Genomic DNA, 22,795 nt, shown 5'->3' with positions numbered 1-22,795 from the left:
GAAAAGACTTAGGGAAGATAAGTAAACTTGCTTCACTCATTTGAAAAATATCTATTGAATACATACTATATGCTAGCGCTAAATTAGGTGCTGGGGAAAAATAGTGATGAAAAACAAAAATAGTCTTGCTCACATAGAGCTTAGATCCATGGTTAAGGAAATAGTTAAGGCTGTTAATTAAGTAGAAAAGGGAATAGATTTATAGATTTATGCTTCTCCTGTTTTTTTTTCCTTAAAAGATCAGATAGAGGAACAATGTACATAAAATTGCATGAGAAAATATGTTTACTTAATGTAAGTCAGTCTCTAACATCCACAGAGTCTGCAAACCTGGAATGAGATGCTTTCTGGGATAGCAATTTCCCATTATTGATAATATTTAGTTAATATTATTAAAGTTCAATAATATTGAAGGTGGTAGATGAGAACCCGTATGCGTGGGGATAGGAGTAGAGACTTGCCCATAGAGTTTAGAAGATCTGTGATTCTTTGTTAGCTAAGATCACAAACTTTTACCTATGATGACCAGAGAAATGAGCATGATTGTTTTCATAAAAAGACGTGCTTCCGGTCAGGTTTGGAAGAAAGGAGTCATTTGATTTGAACTTGATCCTTTCACAAAGGAAAGGCCAAGGGTTCCGAGGGCGTGGCATAATGAATAAACAACTGGTAACTCCTTTCTCTTTATGTAACAGGAAGTAAAACATAGGTCACACAAAGGGGAGAGGTAAAGGCAGCAGCATGTCCCCTAAAAAGTAGACAAGGGGTGCGTGCAGGAGGAAGAGTGCCAAATGTGGACACGAGTTCTCTCTTCCTCGTTTTTCCTTGAGTCGTGTGTTTCCAGGCAAGTCTATGTTCCTCTCTGGCATGAAGTTTCCTCAGCAGAAAGATGAAGGGATGGATTAGCTTATGTTTAATGTAACTTTTAGGGCTTACATTTAAATATTTCAGAAAGCACTAAATACATATTTTGGGGGGATGCTTAAGTATTTTGGACCGCTAAAGTAACATTTTAAAAATAAAATTTGCCATCTTCTCAGTGGATCAATTACAATGATCACATATAATAAAATGAGCACTAAAAATAAAAAATAAAAGTACAATGATGTACACCAGAAATTTTTACAATGTTATAAACCAATGAAAAAAAAAAAAAAAAACCAAAACCACATTTAGATACCATTTCATAGCCACTAGAATGGCTATAATTTTCAAAAATGGACAATAATAAGTGTTGGTGAGGGTGTAGATAAATTAGAAATCTCATACATTGCTGGTGGGAATATAAAATTACGCCACTGCTGTGGAAAGAGTTTGGAAATTTCTCAAAATTTGAACGTAAAATTACCAAGTGATCCAGCAATTCCACTCCTATGTATATACCCAAAAGAATTGAAAACAAATATTCTCACCTAAACTTGTAAATGTTTATAATAGTCCCAAAGTGAAACAACCCAAATGTCAATCAATGATAAATGGATAAACAAAACATGGTGTATGCATTATAATGTAATGAATGAAATGTTATTCAGCCATGAAAAGGAACAAAGTATGCTACATGCTACAACATGGATGAACCTTGAAAATATTATGCTAAGCGACAGAAACCAGACACAAAGGCCGTATATTGTGTGATTAATTTATATGAAATATCCAGAATAGGCAAATCCATAGAGACAGAAAGTTGACTAGAGGTTGCCAGAAGATAGAGGAAGAAGGAAATTGAGACTGGTCATGAATATGTATGGGATTTCTTTTTGGAGAGATGGAAATGTTCTAGAATTAGATTTTGGTGATGGTTGCACAACATAATGAATATATTAAAAACCACTGAATTGTACACTTTAAAATTATGAATTTTATGTTGTGTTAATTATATCTCAGTAAAAAATAAAAGAGTACATTTTTAAAATAAAATAAAATAAAATAAAATAAAATAAAATGAGCACTTTTCTGATTCCCGGATCTAGCGATAAATCCAGCAATGAAAACTCTTTAAATAAGTATTTAGACATGTTTTTGAACAACTCACATGTGATATTTTAAAGCAATAATTCTCTCAAATAATAAATATTATTGTAGCTCATATTCCTCTGCCCTATTCTGTGAATTGAATGTCTTAAATCCATTTCAGCAAAATTGGTGATTCCAGAGACAATGCACATCTTAAAGAATACAATATTCTTGCTTGAGAAAACTATGAAAAATAATATATTAGTCTATATCAATCTTTAATTAGAAATACTCCTTTTACTATAACATCCCTCTTCTTATTAGACAGAGGGAGATTGTGCTGAATTTTCCAGCTTTTCTGGACTTTAAAAAAAATGTGTCTATGATAGAATATAATTGACCTCTGTAATTTTCAAGGATGAAAAATATCTTTTCTAAAAGTTTTTTTGTACAGTATCCAACAATTATAGCCTTATGAACTTTAAGTAACAGAATGCCATGGTTTTTTCATAATAGCAAGTACATTAAAAATTTGATTTGTAGTAAGTACAGCAGCATATGATAATTTATAAACATCTTTAAACTTACCACACCTACATATTTTGTGGGCTAAGTAAAAATAATTCTATCTATCCTTTTTGGTAATTCCAGAATTGACAGATGGTGTACTGATATACTGATTCCATTTCTCTTTCAATATGTCATCACAACTTACATAATTTTCACTAAATTTTATTTTGTGAAATTCCTTAAGAGAGAAAATGTCAATTGTGTGAGGCAAAGTTGAAAATAGAAAATAAGAAAAGTTTTAGATTTTGTATACTTTCTATATTTATAATAATCAATTGAGTTTTCAAAATTATGTTCACTAATTTGATAAAGCATATTTTAGAATTAACAAGCTAAATAGAGAATTATGAATATTTCTTAAGGATTTCATAAAATGTGCATAGTATGAAACATTTTACCTACATTTATTGCCTCTAATATAGTACAAGTTATATCAGGTAGTGGTTACAGTTGGACTCTGGATTCAGACCTCCTGGCTTTGAAAACTTCTGTGTGATTTCCTCAGGCTCTTTAAAATGAGTATACAGACATGTGTCACTTAACAACAGGGATATGTTCTGAGAAATGTGTCATTAGGTGATTTCGTCATTGTGCGAACATCACAGAGTGTTCTATATATAGCCTACTATATACCTAGGCTATATGGTACTAATCTTATGGAACCACCCTCGAATATGCGGTCTGTAACTGACCAAAACATTTTTATGTGGCACATGACTATAATAGTATCTCACTGGGTGGATATTAGGAATAAAAAATTAAACCCAGGTAAGGAGCTTAAAATTGTGTTTGTAAAGTAGTAAAAGTTTAATTAGTGCTAATTATTTTATTATGAATATTATCACAAACATTTTTTTAAGAAAAAATTAGAATCAATAACTTTTCAATCTACTCTTGAAGGGCCTCTACTAATGCCACTCCTTTTTTTGCAACATGACTTCAGGAGTTCTCATTAGGCTTGAGTCAATTTTCTAATTTCTTACATGAACATATTATTATTTGTGTATTTGCATATGCCAACATACTGTCTAAATGATCTAAGAAGCGAAATATCCATGGCCTTCATCTACTTAACTGATCTCCTTTAGTAAGATTTCCATAATGAAGTCTATGTACGTGTTTTTCTTCTACTTGTCACATACTCAGCCCTTACATGCCTGTTTATACTGGGTTAATTCAGTTTCACATGTGGTCTTGGGGGCCATGTACCTTTATTACATACTTACTCTCTTCCTAGCACTTTTACAGTGGTTTAAATGTGACAAAGGAAAGAGATTTTTGCATCATTTATTGTTTGGTTTTGGAGATGCAATAACTGTCCATCCAAAAGACCAACAAAGAATCTCACCAGACATGAGCATAGTAGGAGTTGAGAGTAAGGAAGAGGAGAATGAGTTGGGACTAGTCTAGGCTAGCTTCCAGAAGGAGGTGGCCTTGCAGAAAGGACAATGTACAATTTAGGAGGAAAGAACAGTGACAGCGTTTTGGGAGAAGAATTGTAGCATTAGCTAAGTTGAATGTTGTAGGAAAAGGTAGGACTGTGTTTGGGACAGTAAGGACTGCGGCATTAGGGAATGAGACAGTCCATGTTGTCCACGTTGGGTCATAGAGGAGGATAAAGATCTATAGGTAAGAAGCTGATAAAGGGCCTTGAATATAAGCCACATAAATTGTCCTTGAAATGATACATGATGAGGGAGGAATCCTTATAGAGGCTTTGATTTGAGATTATCTCATTTTAGGAAGGAAAAGCTGAACAGCAATGAGCTGTATAGCATGGCGGTTAAATGTAAGGGGTTTAGAGTAAAATACTCTAGGTGGGACCCCTGCTTCAGTCACTCGTTGCATGACCTTAGATAAATTACTTAATCTCTTTAAGCTCAAGTCTCCTCATCTCTTAAATGAGTGTCATAAAAGTAACTACCACTTAAAGATATTGTGAAGACAAAATAAGATTGTGTGTAAAAGTATTTATCATAGTACCTGTCACATAAGTGCAAAATAAATACTATTATTATATAGCTGTTAATGGGAATGAATAAATGACTAGATTGAGATTACTGTTATTCAGGTGAAGTTTCTAGCATGTCCTTGTAAATAAAATCTTGTTTGTTGGATCTACTCAAAATTTGCCAGATATGTCCACCTCACAATCATCTGGACAGCCTTCTCCCCTACTGTCATGGAAACAAATCTGCTTTTTATAGTACAGATTTTGTGTGTGTGTCCACTCTACGAACCTACTCATCTGCTTTTTATACCGTATACCATAGCCTGCCTCTGATAGCTCTAGGCCTATCACTTTCCCTTCTACGAAACTACAAAAGGAGGCAAGCCTAACAAGCAGGGAACTTCAAGGACATTTCCACCAGAGAGCAGAGAGTTAATCACCCTGCCGCCCAATAAGCACTGGTGAGGGCAGAGGCTTTCAGAATAAGCCCCTGGAAGCATCTCATACTTCACCCAAGCTACGTATTAGTTGTCCCCAAATCTTATTTAGCAGATTTTTAAAGACACATTGGAGTATATGTTGTGTAATCATACAGCTCTTGCAACAGCCTTTGTCTGGCATCTTTCCAAGAAACATACAAACTGACAGTGTCTACACCATGATACAAAGGAGAAATGTCTGAAAAGAGGTGAAATGATGGAGAGAAGATTTTTACTTTCAACAAACATATTGTATCTCCCTCAAATAGATTCCTTGAGAAATACCCTGGATGGACATTTAATAAATGTGAACTGATTTATATGACTTTTGAGACATGCCTATAGATTGAAAAATATAGGAAAAATCCCATAGGAAGAAGAAATATATGTGATGTCTTTGATCTTCCTGTCCATTAAAGAATGGAATCAGTACATAAAATTCAACTGATAGAGCTGTGGAAAGTTTTGGAGGACATCCAGAAGATAGTGCCTAAAATAATTAAATGCTTAGGGAACAGAACCATGAAGAAGTAAGTTTATTTAATTGGAAGAAGAAATATCTGTAGAAAACTTCATTAAAGTTTTTACGAAGTGTTTTTAATAAGATGCCATAAAATAAAAAGTAGTGAGCAATTTTTCTAGTCCTAGGGCAGCAATAGAAGAAATAGACTTATATGGATGATAAAGCATAATAATAATACTATACATTTGAGAGAAACTTGATGCTTTTCAAAGAACTTTCATATAGATGATACTCACAGAAACCTGAATAGCAGAAAATAGGCATTATTATCTTTATGTTTCAAAGAAAGAAACAGACAGGTAAAGACTTCTTCAGAGTTACACAGGGAATGCTTTGCTCCCTCCCTTCCCACTCCCAAGTGCACTTTATGTGTCTGTGCCTTCATTCTGAATCATAACGAACATATAAAGGTCTATCCTTTTGCTCCATACCCAGGTAAACCCTACTTGGGCAGTGCTCTATGTTCTAAAGATACATCATTGAATGGCATTATATATGGTTATCTATGTCCATGCTGATACATAGCTACAAAATTGGCATTTTGGGTTTTGATGTGATTGCTGTTTAGCTGTTTTTCGTAAGAGTCACTATTTCTTTAGGGTACTCCTGACAAGAGAGAGTAGAACCATGTCATTAACATGGGAAATTCAGCCCTCTAGTTACTGTGGTGGGGGTTACAGTGGGTATGGCGACATGTGTCTAGTTGATCTAAATACAACATTAGCTTGCTTAGGTGTAAGTCAGACCCAAGTGTCTTGGGCTGCATCAGCCATTGAATGCTGACATAGTCATGAACCTCACAAGTTGTAGAGGATGCTGCGGTGTGCTGCCCTGAGTCCCGTGGGAATGGGAGGGGGTACAAAGGCCAGGTCCCCTTGACTCAATTCAGGAAACTATGAACATCCTACTCCAGAGCCCCCTTAGGGTGAGCTGAGGCCTCTGTTGCAACTGCTTTACAATTCAACTACTTCTTCTCAATGCTGCTTCTCTCCCTGACTTACAGATGTTGTTTCTAAGAGCAGCCCTTAATAGACTTCTTGCATGCAAATCTCCACTGTCTATTTCCAAGGAACCCGACCTAAGATACTAGCTATAAGTCTCAGTGCCTGAGAACCAACTCTCTTAACTGCAGGAATTACAATCCATTATATAATCTCCCTCTCCAAATATTTTTAGGAATCCTCAGGTCTGCTTGCGGATATGTGTCCACACATTGGACTCACTCATTGGTGATTTATGTGCATCAGCAATCCAAGACTTTACTTTTTCTTTTCCCAAGAATTCCCCACAGAGGCCATGCTAAGCTGGAACTGTGTTTCCATAACTTTTTCTGAGGCTTATGTCCTAGAGGAGTCGGAAATCTCCTTCAGCACAATCTCTGCTACAGCACCCTAGTGGCAAGGATGAGTGTCATTGCTAAGACACTGAAAGCAGGAGAATGCTCCTTTGCTATTTTATTCATTTGGGAGATGTGAAGGGATTCCTAGGGCATGGCTGAGTTCATCCCAGTCCATCACATATTATCGGAAATTTCTGTCCTCCAAATGGTGGGAGCTTTACCAAGGCATCTAATAAGCTCCTCTGTAAATTTTTGACATAGCACTTGTCCTGGAATCTCCTTCTTTTTATCTTTTTAACATTTTGTCTTTGAAGACAGGATTGGGATTCAGATATTACTGGCAATTAGAAGTAAGTCAACTATTACAAAGTTAAAAAGTAGGGGGGACCAGGGCAGAATTCTGTATTAAATACTGTAAAATAGGAATTTATTGTCTCATGATGACATTCAAATAAATTATCTAAAGAAATATTAAAAGTCTTTGTTCTATGTTTATTGAGTTCAAACACTTTGGCTAGCACCAGTACCTGTCTAGGAAACCAGTGTTCAATTTAAAAAATTTGGTAAATCTTTTGAAAAGCTGTAAACTATTCTTAAATGAGTCTGTGTTAGGTGGAACAGAGTTCACAGATGTTGAATTGTAAAACAATTTATCTCAATATACATCTTTTTATTCAGTATATTGATGAAGTTGTGGGCAATTTGTTGAGGAGGAAGCTGGCATAGCTTCTTTTAGCTTCATTTAGAAAGCTAGGTGGCTGGCCATTTTTTTTTTTAATAAATAAGATTGTCTATATTTTGAGTCCACTCTGTGAGACTTGTTCTACAGAAGTTAATTAAGATAAATATGTTGTCAAGGATTGAGGCTTACCACTAAGGATAGGATTTAAAGAACTTTCACAGTAAAATATCTTTCCTGGTAGTGGTTTTAAGGCAGTAATCAAATATCCTCTAACCACAATGATGGATCCCAATTAGGGAGAGCTATGGGGCCCACAGAAGCGGGGTGGGAAATGAGTGGAATATAAATCTATATCATTAAATCACCACTCCTTCACTTAAAAAACAAATAACCCCTTCACATTTCCTCATAAATCTTATTTTTCAACATGTTAAATCTCTTTATTTAACAGCCCTATGGCAAAGTGTTCTCTAACTCTATCAATTATTGCTTTTCTGCTCAATTCCTACACATTCAGTTTGCCCCTACGTCTTCATTTGGTTCCTGTTACTTCCTTGTATAATCTCGTCTTAAAGATGACAGAGTACATGCATTTTAGAATTAGAGAGAACACTTTTAGAGATTGAAGTTCATTTTGCCATACACTCTGCCACCACACAAGAATAAATCAAACTTTCTCAACAGTCCTTTCTGACAGTTGTAGAAATCTACCACTCACAACAAAGCATGAAGAGAATGTGAAGCCTTCCTCAGCATACATTGCTAATTTTCAAGAGAATTTCTTGCCTTTTATTTTAATTTATTGTGATTCTCTGCATTAGAAATTACGATGTTTGATGATGATTTGCTGAAAAGCTAAACATCCTTTCATATTGAACTTTATGTTCCCATCATACTCAATTTCCGTACAATTTCCCATGATCCATGGTGTTATTTTACACTGTGGTGTCTTTGCCGATCCCCTTCCATCTGCTGTTCCCCTGATAAATTCCTGATCTTTTTTCAAAAGCCGCTCCATGTTATAGATGTCCATGCCAACTGCTATCTCCCTTTCTCCTCAGGACTTGAGGGTCAACCAGTTCTCCGGTCTGTCTTGGCATCTCAACACACCAGAAGATGAGTTGTTGTGGACAGAGTCTTCACTTTGGTAACTTTGCTAACAGCCATTTCATTTGCACAATTTGAACTGAATTGCACAATTAAGAGGAGCAAATATGTGATTACATAGTCAAACAATCACTTGAAATATTTTTTTATATCAAACTGGCTGATCGAGTCCACTGACGTATTATTCAGTGAACATACTGTGTAGACTCAAGTTCACATTCAGATTATAATGTCTTTGCTCAGAAAGCTCCATTCTATTTCTGCATCACTAAGCACCAAACTGACACTTAGCTTCCTTGTTTCTCAAGATATATGTAAATTTTAGACACAGCTATACATGCTAGCAGAAAATTCTATCTAATAATCCTAAACAATACTAAAATCACCAGATTCTAGACCTACAGACATTCTTTAAAGATTTTCTTAAGCTTATTTAATGAAAGAAATTTTAGTTTTACACTGGATAGTCATGATTGAATACAAATATACTGCATTATAACTTGCTGTCCAACTAGTATTGATACATGTTATAGGGACATGTTATGTATGATTAGTGCTTTATGTATGGATAAAGGAGCAAGAGCAATGGTTAGATTCATGTATTTATGGACAGGACAATGGAATCATAAAGTCTTCTGCTGTATTTCTCATTCCAAGCTCTAGTTTTCCTACAGTTCCTCTAAGAAATACCAGATGGAGGAGTTGATGGAAAAGATACAGAAATTAATATTGAAGTGATGGGGTTTGACCTTTTCAACATGAAAAGCTTGCCAAACTTTCCATATTGACATGGCAACGTTTTATGAATAAATCTAATATCTTATAGATTTAGCACAGTTCAAAAGTCACCATCTGTTTCAAGAAGTGAAGGTTCTCACTATTACCTCGTTTCTTGGCTCTGAGACTAAAGGCATGCAATCCATAGCTCATAGAATATCAACTGTCAGGAATGTGTGAAAAACTTCTATATATTTTAGAAAATCAGAAACGTACAGGACATTTTGAGTTATTCTCAAAATTATAGCTGATAATATGTTATAGATATTCTTTCTTCTTACATGAACTTGGGTAGTCTGCCGTGCATTCTCTATACAGAGTTACAGGTCAATACCAGCTGGGCAGCAAGTTGTAATACAGAGACTTTTTGTGGGAAAATGGCAAAGCACTGACATCTGATTTTGAGCAGAGTTGTCTGAAAGGCCTTTGACAAATTAAATATGGGTATTATAAGAAGCTGTTGTTTGTTCCTTCTTATTTGTTGTAAGTTCTTTACCAGTAAATCTCTTTCATTTGATATAGCCCAAATCAATCCTACTCAGAATCCTTTTTATTTCCCATTCTTTTGAGGTTAATGCTGGTTTTGCATTATAATAAATTTTTTTATCTACTTTCTTAATCAAACAATTGGGGGAAAGGAGCTAATTAAAATAAATAAAAGGTAATCTGCACTGATACACACACACACACACACACACACACACACACACACACACGTACCTGTATGAAGTTTTTATCTCATGGAATTAATAAGTTCAAACAGGAGTAAAAATCAGTACATTTACAAAATTCAAGGGTGGTTTTTATTAGTTTATTTTGTCTCCTGGACCAAATATCTAAGAGGGTAATGCGACAACAACGTTTGCAATGGTTTTACCGATGTTTGTTTGGGTTTTCTCAAGTACTAGCGTTCCTACTGCCCAACTACCAGAAACTCTTCCAGCCTATGATCAATTGGTCTTAAACCGAGCATGCATTCCCTTACACTGACCTGCTACTCAAAAGTGGCTGACGTGGATATGTAGTTTTGGCTGTCGTGAAATTCTTAGCTAACATCCACTTGACTTTGGCTACCCTGAGTTTGTTAACCAAAATGAATTATTAGATATTAGAAAATGCCTTAGATATACATGGGTAACTTGACACCTCTGGATAAATCTTTGAGAAAATGTTGTCAGGTGTTTGGGATAGTGGAATCTAAGGAAAGTAGAATAGGCTATGTGGCTTTACAACATGCAGATGACACAGTAAGTTATCTAGAGGAAAGGACACAGGACTTCTTTAGAGAAGAAAATGCTGAATAAAGAGTCAGCTTTTGTATAGGACAGATTCGAAAGGTGCCAGAAAAATTTAAACTTCAGAAACTTTAAAAAGTATATGTATAGTAAGACAATTTTTCTGAACTTTCCCAAAAGAGAATAACCCTTGTGAAAACCAAGACTCATCTCTATGTGATTCCTTTCAAAATCTGTTGAAATGAAAGACAAACGGTGCAAGAGTATGAATTACAATGTGTCTGTAGAACTGTGATCTCTGCTCCATTTCATTTAAGAACTTCTGTCTTGATACTAAACTGACCTCAATCACCACAAGTGGCTTATTCAGGTTTGTTGTACTTCCGCCATCCATTTTACAGGTACAATGCAGATCTAGGAGGAGGAAATTCTGACATGTTTATTCTCAGTAGCTAATAACAAAATGAAAATCAAAGCCACCTTTTATATGTTTACCTTAGAGCTCGTTCCACTAATTTTTGAAAATAAATTCTTATCAATCATGCTAGGGTATTTTATTGTCAAGAACCCTTAAATATGGTAGAAATTCCATCCACATTCATATAATTAAAAAGGAAGCTAATTCACATGCTTTTTAGGAAGAAATTTGTTTTAAGTTTGCATAGCGAGTCCTATTAGTGAGAAATAAGATAGGAAGAGATGAACAAAAAGACTTTTAATTCTAAATTATGCCCAGTTAACGGTGAAGAGTGGGGCACACAAGACAGAGAGAAAGGGTGACATAAACAACTAGACAGACAGGGATAAAGCAAAAGGCAGTCACAGATCAAAGGAAGTACACAGAGACAGAAATCAGAAGCCTCAATGTGTGTGTCTTTCTCCATTTTCCCACCCCTCTGGCAGGAATCTTTTCTGATGTATATTGTATCTTATTGCCCCAAACTTCTAAGGATCTTTATGCTCTCAATTACTCTTTATTTTTCTACGTGTTAACACATTCCACTCAACTAATAATTCCAATCGACAAACATGCTCACATCTCTCATCTTAAGTTTTTTTTCCTCTTGACTCCCTCCCTCCCTCTAGTTATCAATTACCTCTCTTTACACTTTGTGAAAGAGTTGTCTATATTTGCTATTTCAATTTCCTCCAGTCTGACTTCTTGCTCTATTCCCCTACAATGAAGTCTTCAGGACATGCAATCATGTGGACAGTCCAATGGACTATCAGAGCATTGGACAAACATTTCCCTTGCCTTCCCTGAAACCTGCTCCTCTTGTTTGCCTCCTACTTCTCTGGTTACTCCTCCTCAGGCTCTTTTATACCTTCATCTTCCGCTACTCAGTCATTGAATGTTAGCTCAAGACTCAGTCCCAGGCAATTCTTTCTACTCACTCTATACACTCATCCATCCCCATGGTTTCAATTATCATCTGCACACTGATGGCTCATAACTTTACATTTCCCATCCAGACCTCTCCTCTGAACTCTATGTCCACATGTTCAACTCGAAAACTCCACTTCGATGTTTCAAAGTAACCTTAATCTCATCATGCTCAGGCCTGAACTCACTCACAATCTTCTCTATCAAACCTGCTGTTCTTGCATTGTTTGCTATCTCAATGGATAATACACAACAGAAAATCAGTATTCATTTTTGACACCCCTCTCTTTTAACGTCTGGTATTAAATAGTCACAATTTTACTCCTAATTATATTTTAAATCTATCGATTTCTCTAGGACGCCAGTCAAGTCCAAGCCACCATATGTCTTACTTGGACATACGATAGCCATCTAATTGGCCCCCCTTCAATCACTCCTCAGCATGGCTATAAGGCCCTATCAGTGTTTCCACGCGCTGAGCTCTCAGTCTTCATCTTCCAATACTCAGCCACCCTCTCCTGCTCTTCTGTTCCATGCACACTAGTCTATTGGACCCCTTAATATGACATGGCTTTTTCCACCAGAGGGTATTTTCACATGCTCTTCCCTCCACCTGGAACACAGAGATCTCTGCTTTAATTATTTTTGTTTGTTTGTTTTTACCAAGTTCACCTCTACTCCTTTTTCAGAGAGCTTCCTTGGACTCTCTAGCATAAGTCAGGCTACTCTGTAACTTGTTCTTACACCACATTTCTTTTATTTCCTACACATCTCAAATTTTAATTATTCCCTCATTGATGTGACTATTTGTCAATCTCTCTCACTAAAATTTATACACATAGGAATTAGGATTTTGTCTGTTTTGGCTTACCATTGAATTCCAGGAGCTTAGTATAGTACTACAAATATAATAAGAACCATTTGTTATGTGAATAAATAAAATTAAGCATAGAATTAAAAAAAACAGAAGAAACAAAGAAATGAAAAACAGAATTTGACGTATTGAGAGAGTGCTTAGCAGTTGGGCACTCAAAAATTCTAAAATTAATTTCTAGTTAATTTATTTTAATTAGTTTATTTAAATTTACTATATAAATTTAAATAATTTATATAATATGTAATATACAATGTATAATATAGTTTTAGGATCAGCCTTTAATGTAACCTATTGTTACCTTGAGATCTTGTAGGCTATTGTCTATAAGACAAAGCAGATTTTCATTTTTGCTCAGTAGAAATATCTTTTTCCTACTTTCTAAACTTTGGATACAGCTAATTGAAAGACTTGGAAAGTGTTTAGTTTTCAATTTTACTAGAAGTGTCAATATTTTTTTGCAGGATGTTTTCAACTTTAGGCTATCTGAGGATCTAAATGGTTTATTTGAGGACTGGCCAAATAGGGCATCATTACTTAAAGGCAAAAAATGAAATCATTCCTCCAAGAAAGTTTGACCAAAAATAGAAATTACTTCCTATGTAATCGAATGTGCCATTGTTTGTATAAAATGTTTACACTGTATAAAATAATGATGTTATCAATAGAAATGCCTTTTAAATTGGTTTCTAAGTTATTCAACTTCTCATCTGGCTCTTTTTTTGTGATCAACTACAAAACTTTGTAAGAGCGATGACTGAAATTAGGAGTTAAGTCTATTTCTCTGAAAGTTTATTCTGATAGAACTCAGTGTTCCAAAATGGTGTGCCTAATTTACAAATAGTAATGTCATTACCTTAGGGTAATTTCATTGCCTTCTTGTCATAACCAGCTGAATTGCCCAGCCCAGACACCCTCTTTTCTTCATTCATTCAGACATTTACTGAGTATCTTCTGTCAGATGCCCTGCTAAGTGCATTAAAAATGAGTAAGATACTGTCCTTGCCTATAAGGAGTTTCCATTTTCAGACTGGTGTCAATTTCCTTGATTTCATTTTCAGATTGATGCAGACTCTGGGAAAGTTTATTTGATTTGTATAACCTTCATAGGTTAGCCAAGATTCCTGCTGATTGGACCAACTTATCTAATTGTCATCTAACACATAAACTCAGACACAAAATGTTATTTTTAACTGACATAGGGTAACTTTAGAGACCATTATCACTAGATTGCTATACTGATGAAGAATTTTAAAGTCTTGGCTGCTACACGTAAATTTTGTTCAGGAATGCCCTTGGGATGTGACCATCATATTTAGCTATTTCTCTCTTCTGAGATTTCCTAATTCTGAAGCATGAACTAATTTCAAGACTGCCTTCCAAAAATTTATATGCTCCAGAAAGACATTTCCATTTAATATTCAATTGGTTTTTTCCTACTGGATTTTCCTTTTTCTATGCAGAGTCAATGGCTTCTTTTCTCCAATTCCTAATAGCTGTAGTCTTTTCATTCAATAGATATTTTGTTGAACATTTGAACTAGATCTTAATTTCAACTGAACCACCTGACTCTTTAATGTATTTATTTGCTCCATGATATTTTCAAAGGAATTGATTCATTTTGTGCACAATTTGATTGCCGCTGGATGGTATCAAATTACACCTTAGTTTAATTTATAGTTTACTCCACTAGACTGAAAAAAATGATTGGCCACACAATTTTCAACTGCACAACTTGGGTGGTTATCCTACACATAACATTTAAAAAACAAGGCTCAGCACTATAGTTCAAAGAACTATGGCAGAGTACTTACCGTATTGTGATGGGAATGATTTCATTTGTGTTAATGCTATAATTAGCAGAAAGAGTCAAGATATTTTGAGAACTTCCACATCCATATTTAACTGTGGGCCTTCCTTCCACAAGAAATAAATGAAGAAACTGTTGTCCAAAATTCTTCTCACTGCCTTTAAGAACAAACATTACATTAAATTAGTGATTAATGTAGATTTATATTTTATTCAATAACAATCATTCATTCAACAAACACAATCTTTGCCATCAAGGAGTACTGATTCAGTTAGATGGTAGGAGTGTTATTAGATAATTATTCAATGTAATAAGTACTATATTAGAAATATACATTATTTTTCATAGGCTGAGAATAGCATGGTATCGACAGCATTAACATGACTGAGATTAACTTCTGACTCTATTTCCTAATAGCTAGGTGACTATTTTAATAGCTATTTCCTAATAGCTATTAACTATTTCCTAATAGCTATTAACTATTTTAAGCCTCAGTTTCTTCATACATTATAATGGGATAATGAGAACAACTAATTATTAGAACTACTGTTATAAGTAAATAAAATGATAAATGAAAAGTGCTTTGGTACCTATTGGGTATTGGATAACTTGATTTATTATTATTATTAATTATTTATATTTTAATTTTAATATATGTCTTTCACAAAAATGGAAAAGATGAAGAAATACATAAAGAAAAAAAAAAAGAGAAGCATTCCCCCTTCCTTCAGCCTATCCTTCATCCCACTTTGAGGTATTCTTTTCTATCATTTATCTATCCACATACAAATATTTATATAGCCCTAATTTTATTTTTAAAAATGAAATAATGTAATAAATAGCTTTATTCATCTTTCTCTCTTCACTTAACAATAAATGTTAGACATCTGTACATGTAAGTACATAGACTTCTATCTTTTTTTAACATTAATTGAAGTAAAACTCGTACAGAAAATCATACAAATTTAAAGCATATAGTTCAACGAATTATCGCAAAGTGAACTAGTTCACACAACACCACCAACTTCAGAAAAAGAACATTATCAGCATTGTCAGAAGTCCTGTGAATCACAAATCCTTTCTTCCCTCTACCATAGTAACCACAATCCTGATGTTTAACAGTTGGGATTAGTTTTGCTTGATTTTAAATCCTATTAGTGGGATTGTTCTGTATATATTCCTTTGTGTCTGTTTACTTTTGCTCAATATTATGTTTGAGAGCTGGCGTCCATGCTGCAGTCCATTCATTTTCATTGCTTTCAAATATTCCATTAAATGCATGTTCACAAACAGCTACTCTTTCTTCTATAGATGGTATCCCCCCCATCCCCGCTCAGTTTTCGGTCATTATGACTAATGCTGCTATGACAATCTTGTGTGTGTCTTTTGTGTTGAAGTGCATGCATTTCTGTTGTGTATATAATCAAGAGTTGAATTGTTCTGTCAGAGAGTATGAATATGATTTATTTAGTAGCTATTGCCAGTTTTCCAAAATGTTTTGATTTAACTCCTTAGCAGCAGGACATAAGAGTCCCAGCTGGTCCATATTCTCACCATCACTTGGTATGGTCACCCTGTAGAACTTAACTATTCTGTATTTATTGTTGCAGCTTTAATTTTTATTTTCCTCATCTTAGTAAAATTGAGCATATTTTCATGTTTAGCGGCTATTTTGGTATCCTCTTTTGTGAAGTGTCAGTTTGTATTTTTTGCTCATATTTCTATTTGGTTGTTTGCTTTTTCCTTATTGAATATAGAGGCATATCTATGTATACATCTAATACCTACATCTATATACATATATATGTATGTACGCGCATAGCATCCAAGCTCTTTGTCAACCATATGTATTGAAAATATTTTCTGCAATTCTGTAGACTGTCTTGCCAATCTCTTAAGCATGTGTTTTGATGAACGTATGTTCTCAATTTTAATGTAGGTCAATTTATCAATTATTTCCTTCATGGTTATGATTAGTACTTTTTATGTCATTTTAAGATATCTTTGCCTGCCTCAGAGTCATGAAGTTATTCTCTATTATCATCTGCAAACTTTATTTAAGATCTATATTCTACCTAGAGTTGATTTTTGTACATGAAGTGAAGTAGAAGGTTGTGGTAGGTTGAGTAATGGTCCCTAAAGATATTCATGTCCTAATTGTTGGAACCTGTGAATGTTAACCTTACGTAGCAAAAGAGATTTTGCAAGTGTGATTAAATTAAAGCTCTTGAGACAGGGAGAGATTAACCTGGATTATTTGGTTGGGCGATAAAATTAATCACAAATCCTTCTAAGAGGGAGGCAGAGGGAGGTTTGACAATGGAAGAGGACAGGCTATGTGAGTACAGAAGCAGAGATTGGAGTGATGCAGCCACAAGCTAAGGAATGCCAGCAGCTGCCAGAAGCTGGAAGAGGCAGGGAATAGGTTCTCCTCTGGAGCCTCCAGAAGGAAACAGATCATTTTAGCCCCATAAGACAGATTTTGGACTTGTGGCCTCCCGAACTGTAAGAGAGTAAATTTCTGTTGTTTTAAGCCACTAAATTTGTGGTAATTTGCTATAGAGGCAATAGGAAATTAATACCAATATACCAATTTTTATCTTTTTCTCTTTTGATTTCCAGTTGATGCAAAATCATCAAACTAAATAATTCTCATGATATATTTACTGAATTCTCAGATATTTGTGGAATATATATTTTTAATATTCCCTACATTTTTCTTTATTTATTCTTGTGAATATATGTATTTAAGATAATGACCATTGTTTTTTTACTCAAGCAATATAAAAAATACCAACAAAAGTGTACTAAACCAAGTTGTGAAATTACAAACTTCAGGAATAGCCAGCATTACTATTTGGTGAACACTTCCATAGATACAAATGCTGATAACTGGATAGACAGGTAGAGAGAGAAATTTTTTTTTATTAGAGCAAAATCATACTATACATGTATTTTAAAATGAAAATTATATTAAATCAGTAGCTCTCAGACTTTTAGGTCTAAGGACTCTTTAACACACTTAAGTCTATCGAGAACCCCCAGAGAGCTTTTGTTTACATGGTTTGCATCTTTTCACATTTACTAGATTAGAATTTAAAACTGAGAAATTTTTCAAATATTTATTGATTAGTTTATTTAAAAATAACAATGATAAAAGTTGTTGCTAATTAACCTAAAAAATATATTTTGTGAAAAGTAATTATATTTTCCAAAACAAAAATAAAACAGTGAGAGGAGTAGTATTATTCTATACTTTTGCAAATATGTTTAACATCAAGCTTAATAAAAGACAGCTGAATTCTCATATCTACTTCTGTATTCAATCTGTTGTGAATTGTTGCTTAGGTGAAGTGTATGAACTCCAATCTCACACAGAATGTCGTTGGAAAGGGAGGATTATTTTAATAGACTTCTAAAATACACACAAATTGGACAAATGGTAGTTCCTTAAAGTTTAGTTGCTACGTGGAATCTGAAACTAACTTAATGGTCTTTACATACTCTGTTACATTAAAATTCCACTGGTCTTTCTTGTACTTTGAATGGATATTTCACCTGTGCATGATTTTGTAGCATCATGCATTGATCATTTGAAAAATGTTGGTTCACCGAGTAATGGAGATCTTTCATATGTTGACACATTTTATTAAATAACATTAAAAGATCACATTCACTAATATTACTATTGAACTCATCAGAAAGTATTGGGAAGCTCAAAAGCTCATTGTGGAGAGTGCAAGTTTTCCAAAATTTTAATTATTTTTAGAAAGCTTGACTTTTATCATTGGGAACAAATACTGTTAGATGCTTTCATTGAAATAACAGGCTTACTTTGTTCATTTTTGAGAGAATATCTGTAAAATACTCAAGTCTGAATAACCATAGGTTATCTTTTAGTCATTTTTCAAGTCATGTTTTGATAGTGGCTGCTTCAACTAGCAACTGACAAAACTGAACAAGTGCCTTTCCTCAAGGCAGCTGTTGTGCTTCCGTGTGGAGAAGACTTGCTTTATGCATATTTACCCTTATACACAGAACATTAAAAAGTTGTACATATGAGGATTGAGAATCTAAAAAACTAATACATTTGACTGCACCATTAAGGAAAGTTTTGTTTCCATTTTTACTTTGAGTGCATAGTGGAGTAGAATAAAATGACAGAGCAATTTGGGATCACTGCCATGACACTGGGTCCCACAAGTTTTACCCACTGTGACTTTTGTACCATGAGTGAAAATGTCAATACAAACATCTTAGTTTTATTAAAAAAATGATTTTGATGTTATGGACACCTGAAAGGGTCTTGGAGATACTCAGGGATCTGGATAAACTTGAAATAGCTCTGTATTAGAGCTCACATCAATTTAAAAGAGAAAAAAAAAAGAAACCAGAGTGAAACTAAAGGTATTGCTGAGCCTCAGATAAATGTTTCTTTAACATCTCAGCAAGAATGTCAAGAAACCTAGGTTACCTCTCCCCCATGCTTCAGGCTCTATGAGAGTGGAATAAAAGCAATGTTCAGCTCTCAAAGAATGGTTCAGAAAACGCTGTGAAAGAATTTGAAATAGGAAAAAAATATCTAGTTCACCCATTCAGGTGCCCATCACAGTCCTTTGTCTTTGAGCTATTTTGCAACTCTGTAAGTTGGAGAACACTAATAATAACTCAAATGGCTCTTGTCTATAGAAATGGAAACTAACTGTGTCTGGTGCAATGCAATTGGTTATTACCCTATAGGTAGACGTGCTTTCGATCTATTTGTAAGTTTGTTTCAGAATTCCTTAATCTTTATATATGCCTCTGCTCCTTGAACTCTCCTTCGAACTGGTTGTAGTATCTTACCAGTTCCCTCATTAATTAATAGGTTAAATAAAATCTTTGGCTTGTGTCATTTTATATGCCTTTTTGAAAATTATCCTTTAACAAAGGAAAATAAGCTAATTTTAGTTTTTGAAACTATGAGGTGTATCGGGAGAAATGCTTCACATTATAGTAGAGCAAATAAAACCAAAACCAACTCCAAGGAGAAAAGTTCACATAGAATCCAATGTGAATGGGTCCCCTGGTGTTAAGCAACATAGAATCTTGGACTGAACAGAGATGACCACATCGTGGATGACCAAGAATGGGAAGGAGGAAGGATTCAAAATACAACTGAAGAATCAGATAGGAGTTGTACATATGAAGCTGAATAAATAGAAACAGATTTTCCATGAGTGCTTCAAGCTGTAGAACTTACTGAGAATATAAAGTCAGCAAGAGAACAACACAAAGCGAAATATAATACAAAATGGTTAGATTAAATCAATATTGCAGAAGTAAGGAAACAAATTGGACAAAACAACAGCATTAAAGATTTAATGATAAAATGTGAGTAAATGCATTCAACCACAATAAACATGGTTGAAAATCCCTCTTTTGAGATCCTCCTAAACATCTTTTCCTAGAGCCCACTCAACCCGTCAGGTTTTCACCACACTTCTGGACATAAGCTGGACGACATCCCAGATTAGCCTGGTTTCTATTACTTACTATTTTTATAAATTGCTTTATGTTATCTTTTCAGACTCATATTTTTGAGATAAGTCTTAAGAATACGATATACAGAGTAGAGTAGAACAGAGCTGAACATTCAGGTCAAGCTGTTGTGCCATATGTACAAGATTTGTTTTTCAAAGCTTCAAAAACTGAATTTTCAAGATTGATTATACACATTAAACAAGATGTATGCAGTACCATGCAAGAATGAATTATTTTTAGAGGAAGCTCAGCCACTATAATCAATGACAGGGATGAACAGTCTTGTCCAAGTATACCAACTTCTCATTATGAACCACAGGTACCCTGTAATACAGGACGTGATAGGGCTGCTTTAATAAAGGTAATGGGAATGAAAATCAAAATAAACAAGCTTAGCTGTCTCTCTAGTCTACTACATAGTAACAGGTTTTGATTCATCATACTGATTTTTTCTATTAATAAGCAATTTCCTGTTTTCTAATATAATACTTTTAAAGGAATTCAAAGTGTTCTGCTGATATCATATGAGGGTAGGTGGGGAAATGAAAGAACTGCTGCCACTGATGTATTTACATGATTCAATAGCAAACTATTCACTTCAAGGAATATGGGTCACAGTTTGATTGATTGATTTTTTCACTTTCGAATCAATTGACTTTGTATCACAAAACCTAGATTCTGTAATTAGAGAAAAGCTATGAATAAACACTCAGGAGGAATTCTTTGGTTTTTACAAACAGTACTAAAGACATTATATTTCAAACACAATTATGATGAATATTATTTGATTTTAGAATTGTAAAATTAGTTGCAATTAGTAAAAGAGACAGGAAATATAATATTTTCAAAATAGAACTACTAAAATATTATAAATAATGACTACTCTTAGATAGATGTATATTTTTTATATTAAACTTTACATGTTGAGTAATCCATATGCCACATTAAATTTAGTTCAACATTGCTCATTGAACCCGAAGACGTTAAGCAAATGTGAATCTCTCTCTGTGATGTATATATACATATGGCAAATGTGAAAAGCAGTGTCTCTTTCCGCATAATGTTCCAATTTGTGCTAACTTTGGACAGGACTTGAAAGTTCTAGAAGAGCTCATTATTAAGCCATTGAAGGAAAGTCATTCTGTTGTTTCACTGAAAAGATGCTTGATGATCCATTAGCGGAGAAGTGTGAACCTATCTTTTTTTGAAAGAATTCTTTATGCTTTTAGGTTGTGTGGTAATCTTTTCAACAAATCATTTATGTCTTGAGTTTTTTGAATTTTTATCCAGAAAATATTTTGAAACTCTATAAAATCTGTATTTCTCAAATTTTATTTAATCTAATGAAATCATTGATTGTATCTCCTGATTTAAGATTTATTAGATATAAAAAATGCAGCTTAGAACAATAAACAGTAATCACTACTCGCAAAACAGTGGACTCTAGTTTCTAGCATCATAGACTTTTAGAGAAATAATCCTAATAATTTTGAGTCTAAAATTTTTACATATAGTATATATTTTTATATATAGTATAGTGTATATATTATATATATATTGTTAGTCTCATAAGAAAGAAATAATAATGAAATAACTCAGAGAGAGAGAAAGAATGATATCCTAGTCAACTTTTTAAAAATTTTGGTTTGCTTGGGTATTGCACTGGGTTGTAGATCTGAAATTTTCTAAGCATGGATACTTCATCACTTCATTGAAATATTGAAGATAAAGTATTTATGGTTTATATGGTTATACGGTTTACCACTTCCTTTAAAAATGGGTATTTTTCTGTTTGAATTATCGTAATGAATGTTCCCAAACATCAATGACAGTTTGATTTGAGATCATGTATAAACAAACATTCATTGGTCACCAGTTTGAATTACAATAAAATTCAACATCATTCCTTATAGAATTGATAGTGATGAATACAGGTAATATGCTTATTAAACCAGGTAGATAGATAGTCAAATTTGGAAATTTCCACAGAGTGACATGGATTTCTACTATCTCCCATAAAAGAAATAACACCATACATTTGTATGGTACTTTGTATTTTTTAAAACACTTTTATATACATTTTTTCAAACCCTGTGGACTTGATAATAAAAATTACATATGCGTTATTTGTAGTCAAACTAGAATACAGAGAAGTTAATTGATTTATCCTACGTTGTACAGTTAGCTCACAACTGACTTGGGTTCAAGTCTACCCTTGGTACCTCATGACATTTCTATCAGGACTGCTTATGGTAGCAACCAAATGATCTCTTTATCCCTGGTGCCACCTTTGTGGCATGTGATGGAGACTGTTCTCTAAGCGTGCCTTGAGTTCTCTGTTGAACATGTACGCTTTGGCTGCGGCCTTACATCTCCCTGCACCAGCTCTCCTTAAAGGTCTGTATTTGTATATGGCAGCTGCAAACCCAGTAGCAACCTGAGCAGCAGTTGCTCACGGTTTGAAGACATCTTAGGGCAACAGTGGTGACATGGCCAGTATTTAGGACGTGGTTAGGGTGACTAGTTGGTCAGTGGAAGGATGGCAGGCAGAGAAGCTCTGGGGAGAAGTGAAGGATGGTGGCAGCAGC

At 34.3% G+C, this 22,795-nt stretch overlaps 1 protein-coding gene across 1 annotated transcript in view; it reads right to left on the bottom strand.

The window, feature by feature from the left end:
* The window catches only part of EYS (eyes shut homolog), a 1,424,867-nt gene that overhangs the window by 224,224 nt on the left and 1,177,848 nt on the right, over positions 1–22,795 (bottom strand). Inside the window, exon 30 of the mRNA XM_058554077.1 lies at positions 14,689–14,842. Coding sequence (XP_058410060.1) covers positions 14,689–14,842 — 154 coding nt within the window. The remainder of the gene's footprint in view (positions 1–14,688; positions 14,843–22,795) is intronic.

This window comes from Diceros bicornis, chromosome 14, assembly GCF_020826845.1.
Source record: "Diceros bicornis minor isolate mBicDic1 chromosome 14, mDicBic1.mat.cur, whole genome shotgun sequence".
NCBI lineage: Eukaryota > Metazoa > Chordata > Mammalia > Perissodactyla > Rhinocerotidae > Diceros > Diceros bicornis.
Note: the sequence above shows the minus strand (reverse complement) of the source record. Positions and strands in the feature narration are given on the sequence as shown.